This window comes from Linepithema humile, chromosome 2 (assembly GCF_040581485.1).
Source record: "Linepithema humile isolate Giens D197 chromosome 2, Lhum_UNIL_v1.0, whole genome shotgun sequence".
Taxonomy (NCBI): domain Eukaryota; kingdom Metazoa; phylum Arthropoda; class Insecta; order Hymenoptera; family Formicidae; genus Linepithema; species Linepithema humile.
Genome location: NC_090129.1, coordinates 7,207,826 through 7,229,175, shown reverse-complemented (window position 1 = coordinate 7,229,175; position 21,350 = coordinate 7,207,826). Strand labels below are relative to the sequence as shown.

Sequence of the window (21,350 nt, the reverse complement as noted above, 5' to 3'; positions counted from 1 at the left end):
ACACACACACACACACACACACACACACACACATACACAGAGGAAAATCTTGATATGTAATAGTAATTCCTTGTCCCACGTTCTTTTTCTGAGCAACTGCGATTTCTCGACTTAAAAGGAAGTGCTTTTCCTTTCTAGTCTTGATTCAAGATGGTACTTCGTTTCTTGCGATGCATCAGTCAGCGAAGATCTGCAAACATCCGTTACAACCGAGTCGTGAAAAAGGCTTCCGTGTAATTTTAATCGAGGAGCGATAGTAAAAACTTTTCGCTGAGAATTTCTGCCGCTCCAGAATCGTCTGGGGTTGCCCTTTCAGCTCCTCTGTTTCGTCTCGTCTTGCCCGCGCTCCGTTTCCCTCCTACCGTTCCCTCACAGTCTCCGCAAACGTTACTCTCTTCGGTCCGTTCGAACAATTAAGCAATTTACGTGTTGAAGTAATGATTTTGCGAATCAAGCTCTTTAATACAGTTATGCCTGTGGTAGACCGAAAATCTCGCGATTATTCTATTTAAACTTGCACTCCCTGCAGACAAGCTTGATACGCGCTACAGCTGAATGAATGCATCAATAGTGCCAATTATAACAACATTAATTTTCAATTAATAACAGAACCGACACACTCGAGTAACCTGAATTGTATCATAGAAATTAAACTGTCACACCTATGTTAATTTAACTTGCGCGCGACTTGGACATTTTGGGTTAATCAATTCTCGCGCTGAAGCAGTCGATAATTTTCCATGTCAGAGTCTATAATACTACAGTCGCCGTTGTGCTGCCGATCCCTTTTGTTAGTTCACGTAAAAGCTTTGCCGTCACGTTTGCTCACTTGCAACCGCAAATTTGTGCCTTTGAATAAAAGATGAATCGCGGTCTAGCATTTCAGACAATGGTAGAAGATTGTAACTGTTAATTTAATATGGGCGGATTTATTTCCGTTATGATCTCCAGCGAGTGCCATATTCTTTGCAGCTGAATGAATGCAGCTTTCTATTTCAAGAATATTATTGTTTCTTTTTCTTTTTCTCTGCTTTTATCACAAAAGTACTCCAAAATGATTTTTGACATTATTATAATTATCCTCTACTATCGACAAGAATGATTGTCGCAGAATTCCGTAATGATTTTTGACACGAGCCATATATCATAATTATACGCAAGCAACGCACTGTCAAAACATAAAATCATTCTCTGATATCATATGCTAAACGTCGAGAAAGATAAACGATATATCGAAGAAAGATTTAGAAATTTATCAGCTTAGTATCGTTCGTTTTATTACATTTTTTGTTTGTTATTTAAAAATTTGCACTTTTATATTATTTAAAAATAATTACTTTTATTTTGCGATGCAGGATTAAAATAATTTATAGCTACAATTTTTTAGCGATAAAAGCGCAAAATATTAAAGGAAATAAAATCATACATTAATTCGTATGTTTATACAAATATTTCTCCTGATACTTTTATGCACAAAACAATGCAATAAAAAACATATTAAATAATGTAAACAGTAAAACCGAATATTAACATTTGTATAAATATTTAGTTATAATCGTACATGATAAAAAATCTAACGATGTACGTTTTTAACGAACGGATTTATTGCTACATGTCCCAGGATTTCTTCCCTGAGGATGTTTTCTTCCGGGTTTTATTCTAGTAGAACATCGTTTTATTTCTTGTATGTTTTTTTTTCAAGACGATTTTTATGTTGTCTCGTTGCAACGTACTATGTCGTAACGAAAAACATACACGCGACCGCAAAAGAAAGAATAGATAGAAAATGTTACCGAACGAACACGCCAATTTGTACAATTAACATCAGCTACCCATTAAGGTTACATGATACAAAGTGCTAAATTAGGTTCCGCGATATTACGTTACCATGAGATGTCAACATGTTACGATAATAGACCGATTAAGGCAATTGTTTACCGTATCTAACTGCATACTGGTTTATCGCTGCATTTAGGGATTATGGACTTCTCGCTATCTTGTCGAGAAATCCGATCGAATGTAAAGCACAATAATTTCACCCGATCGACTATGATTTTCGAAAATGCTATATTTTTCCATTATGATGTCATAATCATGAAATCAACAGTTTATATATAATATCGCTCTATTAAATGAAGCTTAATTGACACCGTCTTTGTGCTTCGGCTGTGCTGCACAATTTGATCGTTATTAATAGATGAACTGTTTATCTTGCTCTCACGATGAAAATTACGAGGAATCATTTCATGTCAGCACGATCAGCAGTTATATAATTATAATAATTATAAAATTATAATTTTATAACATGTGCATTTTTCACGTAATTAATGAAGAAAATTTAATTAACATTGTTCAGATAAAAGAAGCAAATTCAGTATTTAATAATAAAAATTTGAATTTTATTATACTATTATTTTATTATTTTATTTTTAATAATTAATTATATATTTTTGATACTTTAGTCTGTTAAAAGCATTTGAAAAACAACGATAATTCCGATAAAAATAACAGCGCATTTAAAATATTATTTATTTGTGTATAAGAAATTTTAGTATAAAGCAAAAATAATTAATATATCTGTTATCTAATAATTTTAATTGGCTGTTAAAATCAGTGAATAATGATAAATTATAATATTTAATCTAATCTATTTATTTCTAGAATCTTTAAGCGAATGATTTTGGATAATCATTTTTCATAATGCAATTATTTAATCTTCAATTATCTTAGCATAATAACAATAAGATAAAAAGAATTTTTTTAAATACAGAATCAAGATTACGGAATCTCCATATGACATCGTATTGGTATATCAATGATATCCGATTGCAAAGCTTGTATCAGAAGTTTCAGTTTTCTTAACAGAAATGAGTCTCTGTTAAAATCAGCATAGTTATTCCAAGTATTAAGTCTCTGATATTCGAAATTATAGAAACCGCTTGGAACTCTTCCAACTTTAAAGTCCTTATCACGCTCGTCGGCTGTTGCCCGAACTAGATCCATTTGCAAATTCTGCCGGCTTTGAGAAACTGACGATCGATCATCGGAAAATCCTTTGACTTCGCCCGGCCTTGACCGCGTCTCCATGGTCAAGCGTCCATATCCTTGATGTGTCGCGATGTCCTCGAGGAATTCCTTCGGAGGTGAGATGACGCTCATACCCCATCGACCAGGCACATGCTGTCTCCTATCTCCTTTCTCTCCTTCCGTCTGCTGCTTATTTTTCCGATACATCGATCGTAGGAACATGTCCTTCAGAAATTCCGCAGGCGGCAACGAGATGCTCATGCCCCATCTACCGGGATGAAACGATCCTTCGTGATTCAGCGGTTCCTCTGTCGTATCTTTCCTCTCCTCCTTCTCCTTGCTCTTCCGCATCAAAGGTTTTGCCGTTGTGATCTTCTCACCACTCCCCTTACTGTCCTTCTTGCTTTTCTCGTTGTCATTTCGAGAGGGACTAGATTGTTTCAGATGTTCTTTCGCAGAAAGTTCTTCGGAGCCATTTCTATGATTTAACTTCTCATTGTTTTTTGGAAGTTTCTTCAAATTTTCATGCGTATTCACAGGAGTTTTACGTCGATTTTTTGAATGCTCTGAGATTGGCTTGCTGTGATACGAATTTACATTATTTTTTTTCTTTTTGATCTTCTGTGTCAACAAATTAATCTTGTTATTTTGTTCATTTTCCTTACTTTCTTTTGCATTGTCATTTCCAGAGGAGCTAGATTCGTTCGGATGTTCTTTTGCAACTTGTTTAGAACTATTCTTGTTATGCAAATTTTTGGAAAATTTTTGGATAAATTTTTGGTAAATTTCGGAGTAATTTTTTGGAAAATTAAAAAAATTTCTACGCGTATTTGTAGGAATGTGTTTGTTTTTCGATTCTTGTGAAATTGACTCTGCAGAATGCGAATTTATGGCGCTAAACAGGCGATCCTCTTCAAGTTCGCTTTCCTCGTCATCATTCTTTTTATCAGTTGGATCTATCACTTCTAGTATTAAATAATCCTTGTGCCGTTTATGAAGAAAGTTTTTTACTCCTGCAGTATTTTGCTCTGATGAGTGCTGTGCGAGTGGTTTCGAAATGGCAGGATCAAGCTAATACATTAAAAAATTATATATTATAAATATAAGTACATTTAAGATATTTGTTGTTAGCGAGTTTGTTAAATCTTTTTAAAAACCTTTTAATAATTTCAATTTATTTCATTGTGCAATTCTGCACATAATTTATCTTACATTGAAAAATTTATTACTTCAATTTTATTTTGACTTACTTCAAGCGATTCATCGCTTCCTTCAAATACATTTCCGGAAAAATTCGATTTTTCCACTACATTTTCATACTCCTCGCTTTTCGACAATGTTAGTATCTAGAATACGTAATCTGCTAATGTTATAAGTACATTATAAAAGTTTTTAATTCTACGTTATTATTCATATTAACATAAGCTGCAAAGAATATCAAAAAATAATTTAATCATAATTTTCTAGGATATTCTTAAAGTATAACAATATCAAAAGTACACGCGCGTTAACTTAATGTATCCCTCCAAAAAGAGCAATTTCTTTACAAGTTCTCACCGTGATCGATTCATCGTTCGTAAGTTTGCTCGCTTTCGTAGTTTCTTCGACATTGTCGAGGGCGAGTTTCCCGTTCTCGTTTCTTTTGTACGCTGCCCATTTTTCTCTCTCCTGTCGGCTTATCTCCTGCATTTTCTTTATCCACGGATCCGCCACCCTTTGTTCCGGATCCTCGGGTTTTGTAAATTCCATTCCCACTTTTTTCTCCGTTGATTCTTTTCTGTTGGAACGGTCGATTTCGCATAACTTCATTTGTAATAATCTGTTTTGCGAATCGTTTTGCCTAAAGACTTATTTACTCGTAATTTACAATTATCATTCTACAGACACATTATATCTCTTTCGATATTTTTTCATAAAGAACAAGTATAAAATTTCCTAAGAAAAGTATCTTCCATTTTATTCTATTTTCAACAAAATTGTGCGTAGCATTTTCTAAATTTACATTAGCATATATTTAGTATAAAAGCAAGATATTTCGCAAGACGGACACTAAACCAAGAACTTCATGAACACCCAGTATTATTATCAACGCAGTGACTGACTGCGGTACGCCGAAATACCTCGGGCCATACTTGTCGGGCGGTTTCCAGTTGTAATTCGGTAACCGCTGAGTGTTGTTTCTGTATCTTGAAACCGCGTGCTTCTTCTTGAACTGTCTCGACTCCGTATAATCTGCAAACAAGACAGACCGTTTAAAGGGGAGACTTAATCATTCAGTTATCAACACTTCGAATAGATAATATGAAATTTACGGAACTATTTGAAGTTAAGTGTTATTGTCAAGGAACCACTTAATGCCTCTTTGAATGTATTGATATCCCTGTCTTCCTTGTCAAACTTGGAGATATATTACAATAGTTTTACGTCAAAACAGCTGCGCAAGCGATATCGAACTTTAACACCTCTATTACTTTCTCATTAAAAGATTATCGATTGTGGCAACTCTATTTTCAACTTATAACTTATAGTCTATTATAATTTTATTAGTTGGAATCTATTATTCTTACGATATTTATCAACATCTTCCGTAAAGTCATAGTTTTGCGAAATCATTTATTACGTTTTCCGTTCAATTTTCTATAAATGTTACTTTGTCCGTCTATTACCACAGTTCAATTTTTCAAATTGTAACCAATGCATTTTAATCTTTCGACCACTTAAAAATTTTATTGTGCAAATATGATGGCGATTTAAAAAGATTGTTCGCAGCGAAGCATAAAGGTGATAAACGTGAATGGAGGGAAATTCGTCTAACGCGTGTAGCTCGTAAATGTATAAACGAGTTGCTTCGGCGATACAGTCAGACCGAAGCTGCACGCTTTCGGCCGCAATCGGGCACAGTTAACGATATTTAATTGCCAGCTAGGCACGGACAGTAATTGAAAAGATAAAAGCGTAGTAAAGCGTTACGAGAACCGTCGTCGTATAGAGTCTATTTGCCAGTGTTTACTTTTAATTCGTCAACTGTCAGACGTCGCGTACATACGCGCGCGTACAAATGTACCATAGTCATCATTTTTCGTCGTTACCTTTTTCGTTTGTAGATTTAGTTTGCGGCGAAACTCGGGCGATCAAATAACTTTGATGTTGCGAAAAAATTTATCCTCTCTCGGATGTAGTTGGAATTAATTCTATATTCGGCAAAACCAAGAACGCGAGTTCGGCTCTGTAGGACCTAATGCAATTTTTTTTAAATTCAGGACAAAGTACAGATCGTTAACAAGATTTATGGCATTAATAAAGCCCGTTAGTGCGAAACTCGTGCGATTTCGAGGTAAATTAAAAACAGAAAGGAAATTATAACCCGCATTAACTCGCCCAATGGCACTTTCAGCAGAATGTAATTTATTTCGTGACGCGCAGGATGCTCGATTACTCACGATAGAATTAGATTTTGGGCGTGCCAGCTTTTGTTGGGGGAAAAAGCAACTTTATCCTTTGACTGGAGTACGACACGAAGTAAACTGTAATCTACAAAGTTAGCACCGTATTTTGAGTGGATCGATATAACGACCTGAAAGTATCCGACGGCCTTTATCGCTGCGCGGAGATTGCATTCGGCCACGACTTTTATACGCAACGCTCCGTGACTTCGGCTGGAGCATTACGATCGCGATACGAACCGCGCCGGAAATAGAAAATCGATGTCGTCCATTTCGAACGAATTCAAGTCTATCCGCGGGGTTGACGTCAGGTTAACCTAATTGTTCGAAGAGATCATCGCTGGAAACCAATAAATGTCAAATAAACGAGCTTTCTTTATGGCATGACAAAATTGTCAGATGAAATAATAGTTATATAGGGTTTATATATATTTATACTTTCTACATTTACTTTTGAGTGACATTGCTGAGTTTAGTTTAGATTGAATAAAAATTAAATTTTTGCTGTTTATATAACATCTTATACATTAATTTTTTTGCGCATATTAACAAACGTAGTGAATAAATTATATAGAGTAACTCATTTACAATGAAATTGTCTAATAATCTAACTTGTAGTTAATTCTGTGGAAGTTAAAATAGTATACGAAAATTAGCGTAACCATGCATTCAGAGAGACAGTAAGAAACTGCAAACTTTGAAGATATATTTAACCCGCGGCACATTTGCTACGGTGTCTGGGAGATGCAGCGCAAATACGCGTTCGCATTTCGCGTCCGTCAGTCAACTTTCTAATAGTTATTTGTGTCCAAACAATCTGATCAAGATGTCGATGCAAAAATGATTTTCAACGGATTTAGACATGATGAAATAAAAGTTAAATTTAATTATCGCGAGGCTCTGGATAATCAACGCGTATCGATCGCATCGATCGATATTCTCGGTCGCGTCGAGCATAATTCGATAACAATGATGTAAAAAGAAAAAAAAAACTAGTGAAGAAATCGTTGAAAATATTTACCGAAGACGAAAAAAGCGCCAGTCTCGTTCTAATCTTTTTTCCTTGAAATCTCGACGCGATCGTTGGTCGATTCGCCGAAGCGGATAGAGATAAGGATTTCGTGTTACACTAGTTACACGATTCGAATCGATTCTTGTTTTTCGTTCGGGTTGTCGTACTTGGTTATTACGTCGTAAATTCCAGCATAACGATAGTCGCGATCGTCACGGTAGATCGCGTCACGGCATTTCCGTCGTTTATTTCCGTACTTACTTCATAGTCTTCAATGCATTAATTTCACCCAAAATTACGTGGTCGCATAATTCAAGTTTCATAAAGTCTACCCATGCGTATTTACTTAAAAGAAACTGCTAATCAAAAATTTGTCACAACAAAACCATATCGGAATATTAATATTGATTGAAAACACAGCAAAATGTTATTAAATTATTCACAATACTTTTAATAATTTTAAATGATTTTTATCGTACATGCCAAATAATCCTTCTCTGAAAATCTAAAAGTTCAAAAAACTATATTTATACAATATAATTACGAAATTTGTTACTTGCCTTTCAAATATCAAATAGATATATCATTATTGAAATCGATTGTGTTTTTCTCTTTGCTTTTCAAGGAGAAACAATAAATGTATTTTTTTGATAAATGCATCGTGTAAAATAAAGGGTTTAGTACTCACCATGTGAATTCGAAACATGAACGAGCAGTGACAGAAGGCAGAAAACAAATGCCACGCGCACGAACAGGTGATTACTACGGCTGATAGCCATTTTGTCCGGCAACATATGATATACACATCATGCATATACATATACCGGTAGCCGATTGAAGTGGTGGGGCTAGATTTATTATCCGCCAGCCAACCCTGTCGTGGTAATTCTCTCTATCTATAATTATTCTAGAACTCCTTGAAGAAAGATCGATATATTTCGATTAATATTTAGATCTTTTTGTTAAAAAAAATTAACGTGTTAAAAGATTAACATATACATGCATAACAACTTCTCAATTAATAAAAATAATTATAGAGTAATTATAGAATAATTCTCAAGTTTTCATTTGGGTATTACATTTTCAAAATTGAATTTAATTATAATGCATACAAATATTTTTCAGTGATTTTAGAAAGAAGTATTTATTCGTCCGCAAGAATGAGTCGTACATTATCAATCATAATTATTCATATCAATTTCAGATTCAATATGATCTCGCAAATGGTACAGAAAATCGAAAGCGCCGTGTACTATCTCGACATGTGTATTGCTTAATCACATTCTGTTCGTTTTGATAAAGTATGCATTTGATTAAAGCGGTACATATACGCTTGCAATTAATTTTTATTTTGATTTGCTACATATTGCAGCTAAGCACGAATCGATTACTCAATTTTATAAATATCGTCAACACAATATTGATGTGTAGACAGAAGTGAATCAATTCTAATTTCTCGCTTTTATCGATAAAATTTGAGATTTGAAGTGTAACAATAAAATATGACGTATTGGCAGGAACTAACCGGTTGAGACAGTGATAGAATGCAATATTATCACGTGTCAATTTCTTGAACGCGAATTTCATTTGCCAATACAATAATATTTGTATCATTACGGTATCAGAACAGAACATCTTTTGCTTATTAATAAATATCAAAGATTTCATTTTTTTGTGTGTAAAAATGAGATAATTTTTTGATTGTTACACCAAGGATACATTAAGAATACTTTAGAAAAATGTAAGTTTTTTTCTTATTCTTTATCTCAGCGAACCGCGCGACTATTGGAATTCTTCGAATTACGCGCAGCAGTTTGTGAAGCATCAGCTGGTAAAACTTCATCGACGCCGTCAATCAGGACATCCATCGAGTTTGATTCGCTTTCATCGATTTTCGATTCATTTCGAATCACGGACACTTGTTCGTCAAAAGAGCGTTGTTCCTTGTCATACTCAATCGGTACCTTTCGAAGATAGCTGAAATGTTGTGGTGCATTTCCAGTTTTTTGTCTGCGACGTTTACTCTGGTTATTCATCAAAATTTAAATTCCCATTAACCGATGAGTACTTTGGACGCAGATCTTAAACTTCCATCGATGTTTTCGCATTGAAAAATTTTTTATCAATGTATTTATCATTTATTTCTCCAAAATAGTTCTCATTTTTATGCATAATTTTAGCCATTTTATCAAAGTTTTTTCTAAATTGTTTGTGTTGTCTAGGCTTAATCCATTTATTTGAAATGACTTTGTTATTCCTGTTTTTGTCATTTGACGAATACTTACGAAGATTTGTATTTTCTGTCAATTCTTTCATTGTTGTCCATAGATTTTGTATTATTGAATTTTTTATTAGGGGTATCTTTATGTTTATCAATTATTTCTTCAAAATTGTCATAGAGAGTAACATGACTTAGAATTATTTTTATTGTTCTTTTCTGCGATCAAAGTGTCGGAATTGATTTGTTTTTTAATACTATTATCATCTTTTGAAATTTTTTCCCTTGAGAATAAGTGTAACTTTTGAATCTTTTTCTGCTTGATGCACAAATTGTGATAAATATTCAGACGATTTTATAAGTTCTAAGTTATCATTTTCTAGAGCTGTTTCTTCATCGAAGGATGTCGTTCGACTAGAGAATTCCCTTGGTACTTTCCGTACGAAGACGATGCGAATTCATGCCTGTCACGACTTCGTTTTTTGTCTTTTGCTATCAGCTTTTCGATTTCGGTCGCATCCACCTCGATATTGATAACAATTTTCTTGAGTGGCTTTTTATAGATCTGACAATTCCATAGCGACCTATTCCTGAATTTGATCATCTTGATTTTAGCAATCGCTTTCTGAATTTCGATGATCAGTGCATGAAGCTGGTGTTTTAAAGAAATTTTGTTGTTTGGAAATTTAAATTCACATTGATTTTTCCTTGCCAACTCGATGTCTAATGTTCACAGCTCGCTGCGTGAAAAATATATTTATAGAGTTTTATTATTTATAAATCTTTTTATTTAAAAATATTTTAGTAATTAGTAATAATTTGGAATATTACAAAGATAACGCGTCAATTATATAGATATGTGATCAATTATATAGATATTTCTAGGATTGATATGTATCTTTATAAAATTTTTAACGAAACGCAAGTAAAATGTAACGTAAAGTAAAATTTTATTCTTAATTCCACGCAGTGTCCTTCTACTAACTAATATTTTACTACAGTTACACAATTCCATGTAAACTATTATTTATATAAGTTTAATGTAAAAAAGAAACAATATAGATATCTCTTCTAACATTCTATGAAATCAATTTAGTTTTGAGAGTTTCTTTTTGAGTTTGATTATTTACTACGATCGATCGAAGAGAAAGCTTCTTGAGCATAAGGTTAGCCAAGTAATTTTGCTCCCTCGATTTTTTAGCAAGATATCGGAAGTTTCTGCTGCTGCTGTTGGTGACACTCGATTTTGCGGAGGCAAACTTTCTATAATTTCAGCCGGGATGCAGGACGCCTTGCAAATTTAAATTGAATTTCATTGTAATGACGCTCATTGAGCCTAAATAAATTAAAAGCTTGTAGAAGATGGAAACTTTTAGTAATGTAGTTAAACGAGGGATTAATACATCAGTACACTGTCGTGCAAAAATCAACTTTTATTCAAATTTTAAATGAATGATATAATCCATGAACATTTTAAACATATATACGAGATTTTACGAATTTATGTTTTATATTGTAAATTGACATATATTATTTTATTAAATTTGACTAAACTTGTTTTACGTAATCCACTCTTAAAAAAGACATGAGAAGTCGATAGTCGAATATATCGAAATCTTGAAAGTATCGAAGTGTATTGTTGCAGTTTTATCGCGACGCTGATTGGTTATCTCAATGTCATGAGCAAAAAATATATTTTGACAGTTTATATTTAAATGGTTGACAAGGCAATATTGATTAACAATTTATAAATGTTTCTATGACAATTGTTTACATTACCTCAAGCTGTCAAGTTGTATCCACTCTTAAAAAATTTCGTCTAAATTACCAAATATATGGTAATGAGAATTAAATCATTTCGTCCTAATTACCAAATATTTGGTAATGAGAACTAAATCATTTCGTCCTAATTACCAAATATTTGGTAATGAGGACGAAGTGATTTAGTAATTATTATCAAATATTTAGTAATCAGGACGAAGTGATTTAGTAATTATTACCAAATATTTGGTAATCAGGACGAAGTGATTTAGTAATTATTACCAAATATTTGGTAATCAGGACGAAGTGATTTAGTAATTATTACCAAATATTTGGTAATCAGGACGAAGTGATTTAGTAATTATTACCAAATATTTGGTAATCAGGACGAAGTAATTTAGTAACTATAACCAAATATTTGGTAATCAGGACGAAGTGATTTAGTAACTATTACCAAATATTTGGTAATGGGAACTAAATCATTTCGTCCTGATTACCAAATATTTGGTAATGAGAACTAAATCATTTCGTTCTGATTACCAAATATTTGGTAATGGGAACTAAATCATTTCGTCCTGATTACCAAATATTTGGTAATGGGAACTAAATTATTTCGTCCTGATTACCAAATATTTGGTAATGGGAACTAAATCATTTCGTCCTGATTACCAAATATTTGGTAATGGGAACTAAATCATTTCGTCCTGATTACCAAATATTTGGTAATGGGAACTAAATCATTTTGTCCTAATTAACAAATATTTGGTCCAGTAATTTGGGAACGCTTTTCCAGTGCAGTATCCAGCAAAATGACGGTCACTGGATACTGCACTGAGTGAGACGAAATGGGAACGCAGCCATAGTTTGATAGCTTGATAGCGAAGGTTATTTTGACGGTTATTTAAAATTAAAAAAAATTTATTTAAATATTTAGATTTTCTAATTATTAAATTACTATAATAAGTGCGCGCGCACAGCGCGCGCCTGTATTGTTCTAGTCCACTCTTAAAAAATACATGAAAGATCGATACTCGAATGTATCGAAAGTCTCGAAGTTTATTGTTGACACTTTTCCGCGTCGCTGATTGGTTATTTCGATTATTCTGACAGTTTAATAGTTTGAGAGCGAAGGTTATTTTGACGGTTATTTAAAATAAAAAAAATTTATTAAAATATTTAGATTTCATAATTATTAAATGACTATAAAAATATTTCTGGAATCTCACTATATGTGTGATCTTTAATATTATTTGTTTTATCTTTAATACTTTCGATTTTTGCTTTTTTTATTTTAAACTCTGCATCATTTTTGGACTAATCTTATAACGTACTTTTTCACAATATTTCAAATAAATTTTTTCAACTTTGTATATTTTTTTGTATGACTTATGATTTAAAATAAAACTTTTATTTTTGTTATGCTTTATATATTAATAAGATTAATAAAATTTATCAATAATAGAGAGAATAAATAATAACTACCTTTTTATACAATTAAATGTTTACCAAATTTTATAGAATTAATTTTTTTTATTTTATTTATATTAAAAAACACGACAAAAATTATTTTTATGAAATTCTTTAGATTTACCTAAATAGATAAATGTATAAAAGTATAAAAAGCAAAATTCGAGTTGTATATTTTTGTATTTATAAAAAGTGCCCATATATGAATTTATCTTTAATCTCTTGTATTTTACAAATCTTACTAAAATATAAATGTACTGCGTTATTTTATATTCATATATAGTTGAAATTTATTAGATATCACTAAATTTATATTACAGTTTTTAACTTTTTAATTTAAATTTAAATTTATTTTTATCTTTAATAAAATTAGGAAAGTACTTACTCAATTAGCTTTTAGTATATCTTATAAATTAATAATGAAACTAATCTGCATCTCATCTTCTTCATTTATATCTGTACCTTTATTTATTTCAACTTTTTGCAGTAAAATCTTGATATTCCACTTGCGCCCATTTAATACTGCAATAAAATTCGAAATAGTATTTAAATATAAAATATTTCCAGATATCTTTCATACATATTAAACAAGCTGAATAGATTCTATACTTACAATCATTAATAAAACCATACGCGATCACATTTCCGTCATATTTGTTTAAGACTGCATTATATGCTGAAATATTAAAAAATATATTTATTATAGTGTGTGAAATAGACAACGCATTATAAAATGGTATTATATATCATAAAAAAATATTTTCTTGTTAATAAAGACAAATGAGAAATTGTTTGATTTTTTCGCGAGCATGAAAAAATATGCAGTTGACATGATGGTATGACTACTAGTCGAGACTACTACTAATTAGCACTACGTACACATATTCGCTACTTATATTGCTACCTGAATTGACAATTACCTTTTGTCGTCAGCTAATGCACATTCGCGAAATTAAACTTATTAAACGAATAATTGCCGTTTATCTAGCAATAAAAAAAAGTTTCCTTTATCACTGCGAGCATGAATTGGCGTAAGATGGCAGCGACGGTAATGGACAATATTTCTTTTTATCGCATAGTCCATAAATACATGGGCACGCGTATCTGGCTCGCACATACACGAAGGACTTCGGAGCGTCACTTCGTATGAGCGATTTAATTTCACTGCAACGGACGATACATTAAAACTCGAAGAGAACGACCACCCGTATCACCGGTCGGGTATAAAAAACCGCTTTATTTATTAGCGCTGTCGTCGCGTTGACAGTTTTCATTAAGCTTCATAAAATATTGACTGTGGCTCGGTCGATCTGAAATTAAGCGAGCGAATCGGGTAACGGTCAATGATTCGTTGCCAATGGAGCCTGACGGTAAAATTTGTAAACGGTAATCGTGTAAAATGTGTGGCGCGTTAAATGTGTAAATTGTTTAGTGGGATCGGATGTAATAATTTATCGAAATTAACGTTGCGAGATGATTCGACCGCGAATGACCGAATAATTGTAATGATGTGTGATACAATTTTTGGAAAATTAACATTGTAAACGCAACGATTGTTTTATTACATCATAAGTTTTATTACATCGTATAATACTCGCTAAAGAAAAAGATAACTTTGTATGTGTGTGCGTGTATATTCACACATGCATTTACTTTCTGATATATTTATTAATATAAATATATATTTATGTTAAACTAATAAAACGTCTATAAAGTATAAAATAATATTATCTGATTTAATTTTTAAATCTATCCTGCTTGCAGTTAGCAGCAGAATAATTAAATTTATTAAAATAGCGGAGAAAAATGTGTAGTTATATAAAGTATCGCAAATACTGAAATATGGAAAATGCTTTGTATAAAAGCAGATATATTACAGTCTATTTTCTGCTTGAAAAATTATGGATTGTTGCGAATTATTCAACATATGTAGAATATTATTCTAAAATCTCATAATTACAAAACTTTTCACTCGTAACGTGAACGTATAATATTACAATAAAGATTAATATTTTTTTATTGAACGCATATTATAAACGCATATTATAAAAATAAAGTAACATTTTTTAATTTGCATAACATAAAAACTTGTGCAATTAAATTAATGTTTTATCTGCGTTTATATGTATTCTTTGTTAATCGTATTTAAAATATAACGTGTCGTGTTATTTTATTTATTCTACTTAAATAGTCGCGCAGCTTATGCACTTTGTCGGTCTGGAGCAGTTAATGACCGAACTGCAACTATCGAACAAGATGTCATCTCTGAATTTACGAAGCGCTGTGATTTTACGGTGACATTTTGTAATTCGTAGCTTTACGCGACCGTGCTATGCTCCGACAATTTCGCACGAAATGCGACGCTCGCCGCCAGTTTCGCACAGTTTACTGTTACCGATGGTTGTTGGAGCATCTATTTTCGTTTAGCCAGCTGCAAGATGCTTGCACTTTAATACGATTACATAGAAAAAGTCAGATTAAAACAAAAATTATAAATTTATAGATTACTCAGAAATTGCTTTACGGGAAAAAAATAAATTCTGATCACAGTAGCTGCTGCCAGCTACATATATAACTGATCGACAACAGAATTAATTACCACGATGTCTATATGCACGCTTGTTTAGGAATTCCTAGTCGGTGGCAAAGATTTGCACGGGAACTACGATTGCAAATTCCGTTTGTAATTAACAATACAGGAGAGAAGTGCTACGGGTAAATTTAATGTAAACTGTTAAATTTAGGTGAACCATATTTGATAATTTATATTAATTATGACCGATTTTATTTCAATTTTAATTATAAACTAATTCTTGTGTTGCCTATGTTACCTAGTTACCTCGTCAGTTAAAATTTAATTATTATTACAGAGTCAGCTCAATTTTAAGCGCGAATATATATTAATTGATCATAATTTTTTTTAATTGTTACATTAATAATCCGTGTAATTATTGGAAATTTCATCAACGATTATTCTTTTTTACAGAATTAATTTTTTTTATCCCGGATCTTCATAATAATTATTATCATACATAATATTATTATACTATATATATATATATGGATATTATTAAAATTTCTCGTTACTAATTATCACCACATATGGCATTTTCATATTTTCAGCTATCTTTTGAGTGTATGTGTGTGTGTGTGTGTGTGTGTACTTGTGTATATAAATGTGCTTTGCTACGATGATGTAATAACGAATGTTGTTATTTCTTTTTCAGCCAACCATTTTCGGGACAGTAGCCTCGGACCTGAATCCTAAGGATGGGAACAGCCGAAAGGTTAGTGTTATTTCTAAATTGATTTTTTATTATTCTATCGGCTGCATAATGGCTGTTGTTCCAAAAAAAAAGTGATGCAAAGAGCGATAACGGGTAAGTAATTTCTCTGTCAGGTAGGCTCTGTCTGGTCCCCAGAGGGATTTTCATCTTTTTGCGCTACATCATCTCAAGGATCCTTTCGGGAACCTTAATGAGTAAAAATTGCTACTAAGTTGTTAGCTCCGCTCTGCTAACTGTTCCGAAATAGAGCGACTGGCTGCTCTAATTATAAGTAACAGCGCTACCAAGTGGTCCACCTTATCCGGCGGTTTTCCCTCTCCGCGCGCAGACCTAACGCAAATCGTGCAAACTTTCCCTTTTACGGGCGCTTATGCGGCATCCCTCGTAATCGCGGAATCATGTATAATGAGCGCGCATAACTACACCTCTAAAATACTTATGTCAAACAGTTTAAAACATGATCTATAAAACTTTTACATAAATAATAGTATACGGGATATTTTAGAATTATTGTTATCTCGTTTATCTAAAAAAATTTATTGATAAATTTTGAGTGAATAGCAAAATTTATGGGGATAAATGTCATTAATTGCGAAGCATTTCGGAAAAGAAGAAAATTTCTAAAACAGAATAGATTACACATCCTTTGTCTATATGTGTACAACTTCTATGTCAGATATTTATAAGTATTTCATTCTACGTGTCGGATGTTGCATTGTACATTGCGTATTACAGGTAATGAGTATACACGTAGATGATAATAATTTAAAGGTAGGATAATAATTTGTGTGCATATGTGCAGCAGTGTACGCATGATGATTAAACTCGCTCTGGGCGATAGTATTACTAATAGGTGGTACTAATTCTCTGTTATATACATCGTTTATAGATATCTACCATTATATTATCAATTAGGTTGCGCGGAAAACGACGATAGTAACCATGAAATTTAAAACGATGTTGGAATAATTATTAAGACTATATCAGTTATCAAATATATTGATGTTTATTGAAAGTTTATTCACGAATATGACGCACATTGCTCGTAGACTCAGTTACAAAATACCTTTTAAAACGCATATGTTACATCGGTTTATTTTTGTGAAAATTTGTGATGTTTTAAAAAGACTCATTCCATTTTCAAATTAAGCGACTCGTGTAATGTCTACTTAAATATAAATGGTATATACAGTGGTCCGCGGTGCTCGCAGTTTGCAATCTCGAGGAAACCAAAATGCGCTGCCGGTTATAACACGGAAGAATTAATTACGGCAGGCTTCTGACTGCTATTCACATACTGAAAATTATTACCCGTTGCTTTATTACGGAGTACATGCTAATCGCTCCGTTAAGCAGATTTCGACGCGCCGACATTATTTCTTCGAGACAAGCCTCCGTAAGCTTCGCCAGCCGGGGATTATTAAAGATATTTGATTATAGTATTAAAGCCGATGGAAGCGACGTTATTTTTCAGGAATGTTTAACGAATGCAAAATCGTAAAAAAATTTGCAAAAATTGACGGTTGCGTGCTGATTCTCTCATTGTCACGGTATGCGCACATCTCACTATTGATGCGATGCACCGTTTCAAATTTACATGTTCAAACACGGTATGATTACATTCGCGACATGGTAATACACTGTGCAACACATTTCATCGCGATATAGATATTTAGCGTGATGGAAAAGCAAACACGATCTATCGCATACGCGCAGCGTATTACTATTAATATGGAAATGCCAAGTGATTTCGGTCAGATTTAGTAACGCAGCCCGACCGTGTTAGGTAGCGAGCGAAAAAATTCGGACGCGGGCAAAAAGAATCGCGCGCGTCGCGGACTTGAGTTGGAAAAAGCAATACCGCCATATTTTCACCCGCTGTTTAATCGCGTCCCTCGCTACGCGCCGTCGCGCGCAGTCAATTTATCAGTGTACAGGAAATATTTTGGACCGCGCAGCACGTCGTAGACGGGTAATTAATCGCAGCTCTGTTAATGCACTTGTATTAATGTGTATGCCAATTAGATCGGTGGTGGTGGCTCGATATACACATATATCGCGGGGCGAGGTATAAATTCGCCGTAAGTTATGAGCCCGTGTAATTTTCAGTGCACTTCCGAGCGACTCGTGAACGGTGCGAACCAGTATTTTACCGTCATGTGAAAGGGTACGCCGTTCATCTACATACATCTACAGAGTAAAAAAAAAAGTTCTTTCAAGTTGGTATAAATCCGATTCGATAAGAATGAAGAAGACAATCAATCCGACTTTTGATCTTTACTTATAATCTCTACGGTGACAAAAACTCACCCTCTCTTTCTCTCTTTAGCTCTTTTTTTACTCGATTAATTGCCCAATATAGTTGTATAGAGCATGTCATTGTTGAAGTATTTCAAGTCGCTAGCACTTTGTCCTCGTGTGACTGCAATTTTTTTCTTTGCGACCCATGCGGCAAATTTTCACCGTCGACGATTCATCATGTGCCGCTCAAAGCGCTTTTCTCTCGCGGTCGCACGGCATTCTCCCACGTCGCGAAAATCGCGTTGCGACGGATTCTTTTATCCCTGCAGGCATAGGCACGAACAAGATTGTCGCGCGATGTTAGATGAAAATAAGAACGGAAAGAGTGTCGAAAGAGGAGTGATGATAGGGAAAAAGAAAAATGAAAGCGCGCGCGTCGAGTGAAGCGAGGAATTCAATGAAAGATTTCCGTCATATTTACCGGCGATAAATATTGCTGATGCTAAAAGACGAGTATCTACGCTTGTTTGGTCATGAATATAAATATCTCTCTCACCTCGATGTTACTCTCCTCTGCTTCTATATTTATCATATTCACATTTGATAAATATAGAAGCAGAGGAGAGAACGCATGCAGATTCTATAGTTGCGACGATAACGTGAATGGTTAGTTTCGCATTCTTTAATGGAATATTAATCGCTTTCGAAATTCTTAATATTACAAAGATAGAATAGTATTACTCTGTAGTTTTTATTTCAACAAAAATAGCTAAATTAAGTTTTCTTTGTGATGGCTAAAAATCGTACGTATATCGCGACTCAAATTAGAAAATTAATTGCTTTATTTCTCTTTAATACTTCATCTATTTATCTCTGCATTGTGGTTTTTTATGAATTTCTATATCAAGATGGCGAAGATGCGTTGAACTTTTTGATGAAAATAAACTTTCACACGAAGTCAACTAGCTCGTTTAACTGTAGGTAGTTATTAGTACGTTCAGGACTTTGATACTCGTGTAATTACGCAATATAAGCTTATATAGACGAAGCAATTTAGAACTTTAGAACGTTAGAAGATCCTTTTAGAGTGCCATAAAGCATAGATGGATCAAGTAAACACATGATACTTCCGTCTAGCTGATTTCGTCGCATCATGTTTGTAATGCAAATTGTCGCTCCCAATTATCTATCATATTATTCGTAGAAGATTTAACCAGATTTAAAAATTCGTATAATAGTAACATATAGAACATTAAAATATTGCTATACAATTGCGCCACGAAATTAATTTACGACATGCAAAAGTGTTATGCCAATTATTAATTATAATTATTGAACACATTTCTATGAATGAAATATTTAATCTTTTCGAAATTTGTATTACTCTGAGGGTTGCGAACAAGTGAAAGTACATAGTCGTACAGTGCTAGGAAAAGTGCCACGGATGAGAGTGTTCTTTCCGGGGATTCCGATCGTGGAGATGGATCATAAAAGCCGCCATTGTCTGCCGCCGAGGTCCTCCATTCTCGCAATCGCGCGGCCGGCCGAATTATCTTTATCTCTTCCGTCTAGTAACGGCTCGGTACGTTTGAGAATTAGAGTTGTAAACGTTAGAAGTGGCGTAAAGCGAGCTCTTAGCATCGTTGATGAAAAATGCCCTGTGGGCGTCTCAGCGCGGGTTACGCGCACGCGAACGACACAATGGTATGACCATAACGTTAAGAGCCACCTTTACGATGCAGAGGGTAGGAAACGGATAAGCCGACGCAAAATAACGAGTTTTCTAAAATTGCTCCTACGAATGGAATGTCCGCTGGCGCTTACCGGTCGGCTTACCGAGGATAAAGAGCTCAAGTAACGGAAGTGCCGGAACTAACGTCGCATCGGAAATGCGACCGTTTTGTTGGCAGCGACGCATTACAATGATACGAAACTGACTGATGATCAGCGATAACGTCGAACAAAATCAATACGTCTGTGTAAAGTGGCGTGGAAACATGCGAAGAAGTGCGAATTACTAGCATTTTCTCCGTGCATATTGTACGTTTTATCGCTTTTATCGCGTAATAAACGGACGAAACGAGAGATCGATGCGCTGATGTGTTCTCGGTGTTATCGCGCGCGGACAATGGGCCGATCGGAGAAAAAAAAATATGCAGCTCGCTGGAATAGTCGTGCGCCTGTAAATTTTCGCACAAGCGATATAAATTTGCGAAACGTCGGAAACGGCCGCAGTCTCGTCGCTAGCTTTTGTGTGTCGCGTCGATTTTTATTTAACCTTGACTACTTCGAAGGGGATGCGAGTGGTTTTTTTTTTTGGCCCAGAAATTTTTTTATCACATTTTAGGTCAAAAGATATTTCTTTTAATCGCGTCAAGGAATTTTTACACTGTTTTACAAACAGTACGAATTATTCGAAAACGATTCAGGAGAAAATGAAAAGAGAGATCTCCGATCCTCGAACGCGTTCGAGCACGCATTAGTGATCGACTCCGAAACATCGAATCATGAAACTTGCCTTTTAACAGCAATAACGCGGAGGTTTCATGATTGATCGCCGACCCAGAATCACGGGTGTGTTATCAAGCGGCATGAACGCGGACGAGCAGCCGCCGATCAGTTTTTGACCGACCATCAAACGGTACAATCGATGCAAAACTTAACACGTTCGTGCATCGAATTCTCGTTTTAGGTACAGATTCGTTTCACGCTCACGCGAACGAGGGGCCGGAAGGTCGTTCGGACTTAATCGCGCACACGCAGGCCGGATAATCCAGCCTCTCTCCACGCCGTTGTGTGCAGACTGCAGGCCTACGGTGATAGCGACGCGATGGCGATGGCGGTGATGGTTGTGCACCACGCTTGGCTACGAGGAACGGGATTGTGGGCACCGG

General features: G+C 34.2%; 2 protein-coding genes across 3 annotated transcripts in view; one reads left to right on the top strand and one right to left on the bottom strand.

Moving 5' to 3' along the window:
* LOC105678704 (uncharacterized) overlaps positions 1-21,350 on the top strand; it is a 281,517-nt gene that overhangs the window by 117,086 nt on the left and 143,081 nt on the right. For both annotated transcript variants that reach the window (XM_012378233.2, XM_067349520.1), the window contains exon 4: positions 16,156-16,215. In XM_012378233.2, the coding sequence (XP_012233656.2) occupies positions 16,156-16,215 (60 nt within the window). The remainder of the gene's footprint in view (positions 1-16,155; positions 16,216-21,350) is intronic.
* Positions 1,729-21,247, bottom strand: LOC136997960 (cylicin-1-like). Its single transcript, XM_067349540.1, has 8 exons — positions 20,975-21,247; positions 18,526-18,779; positions 13,542-13,604; positions 8,171-13,450; positions 5,148-5,259; positions 4,585-4,804; positions 4,278-4,373; positions 1,729-4,098 (listed from the first exon to the last, which is right to left on the bottom strand). Exons 4-8 carry the CDS (start codon positions 8,274-8,276, stop codon positions 2,779-2,781), a joined length of 1,854 nt encoding a protein of 617 aa, XP_067205641.1. The 5' UTR covers positions 8,277-13,450; positions 13,542-13,604; positions 18,526-18,779; positions 20,975-21,247; the 3' UTR covers positions 1,729-2,778.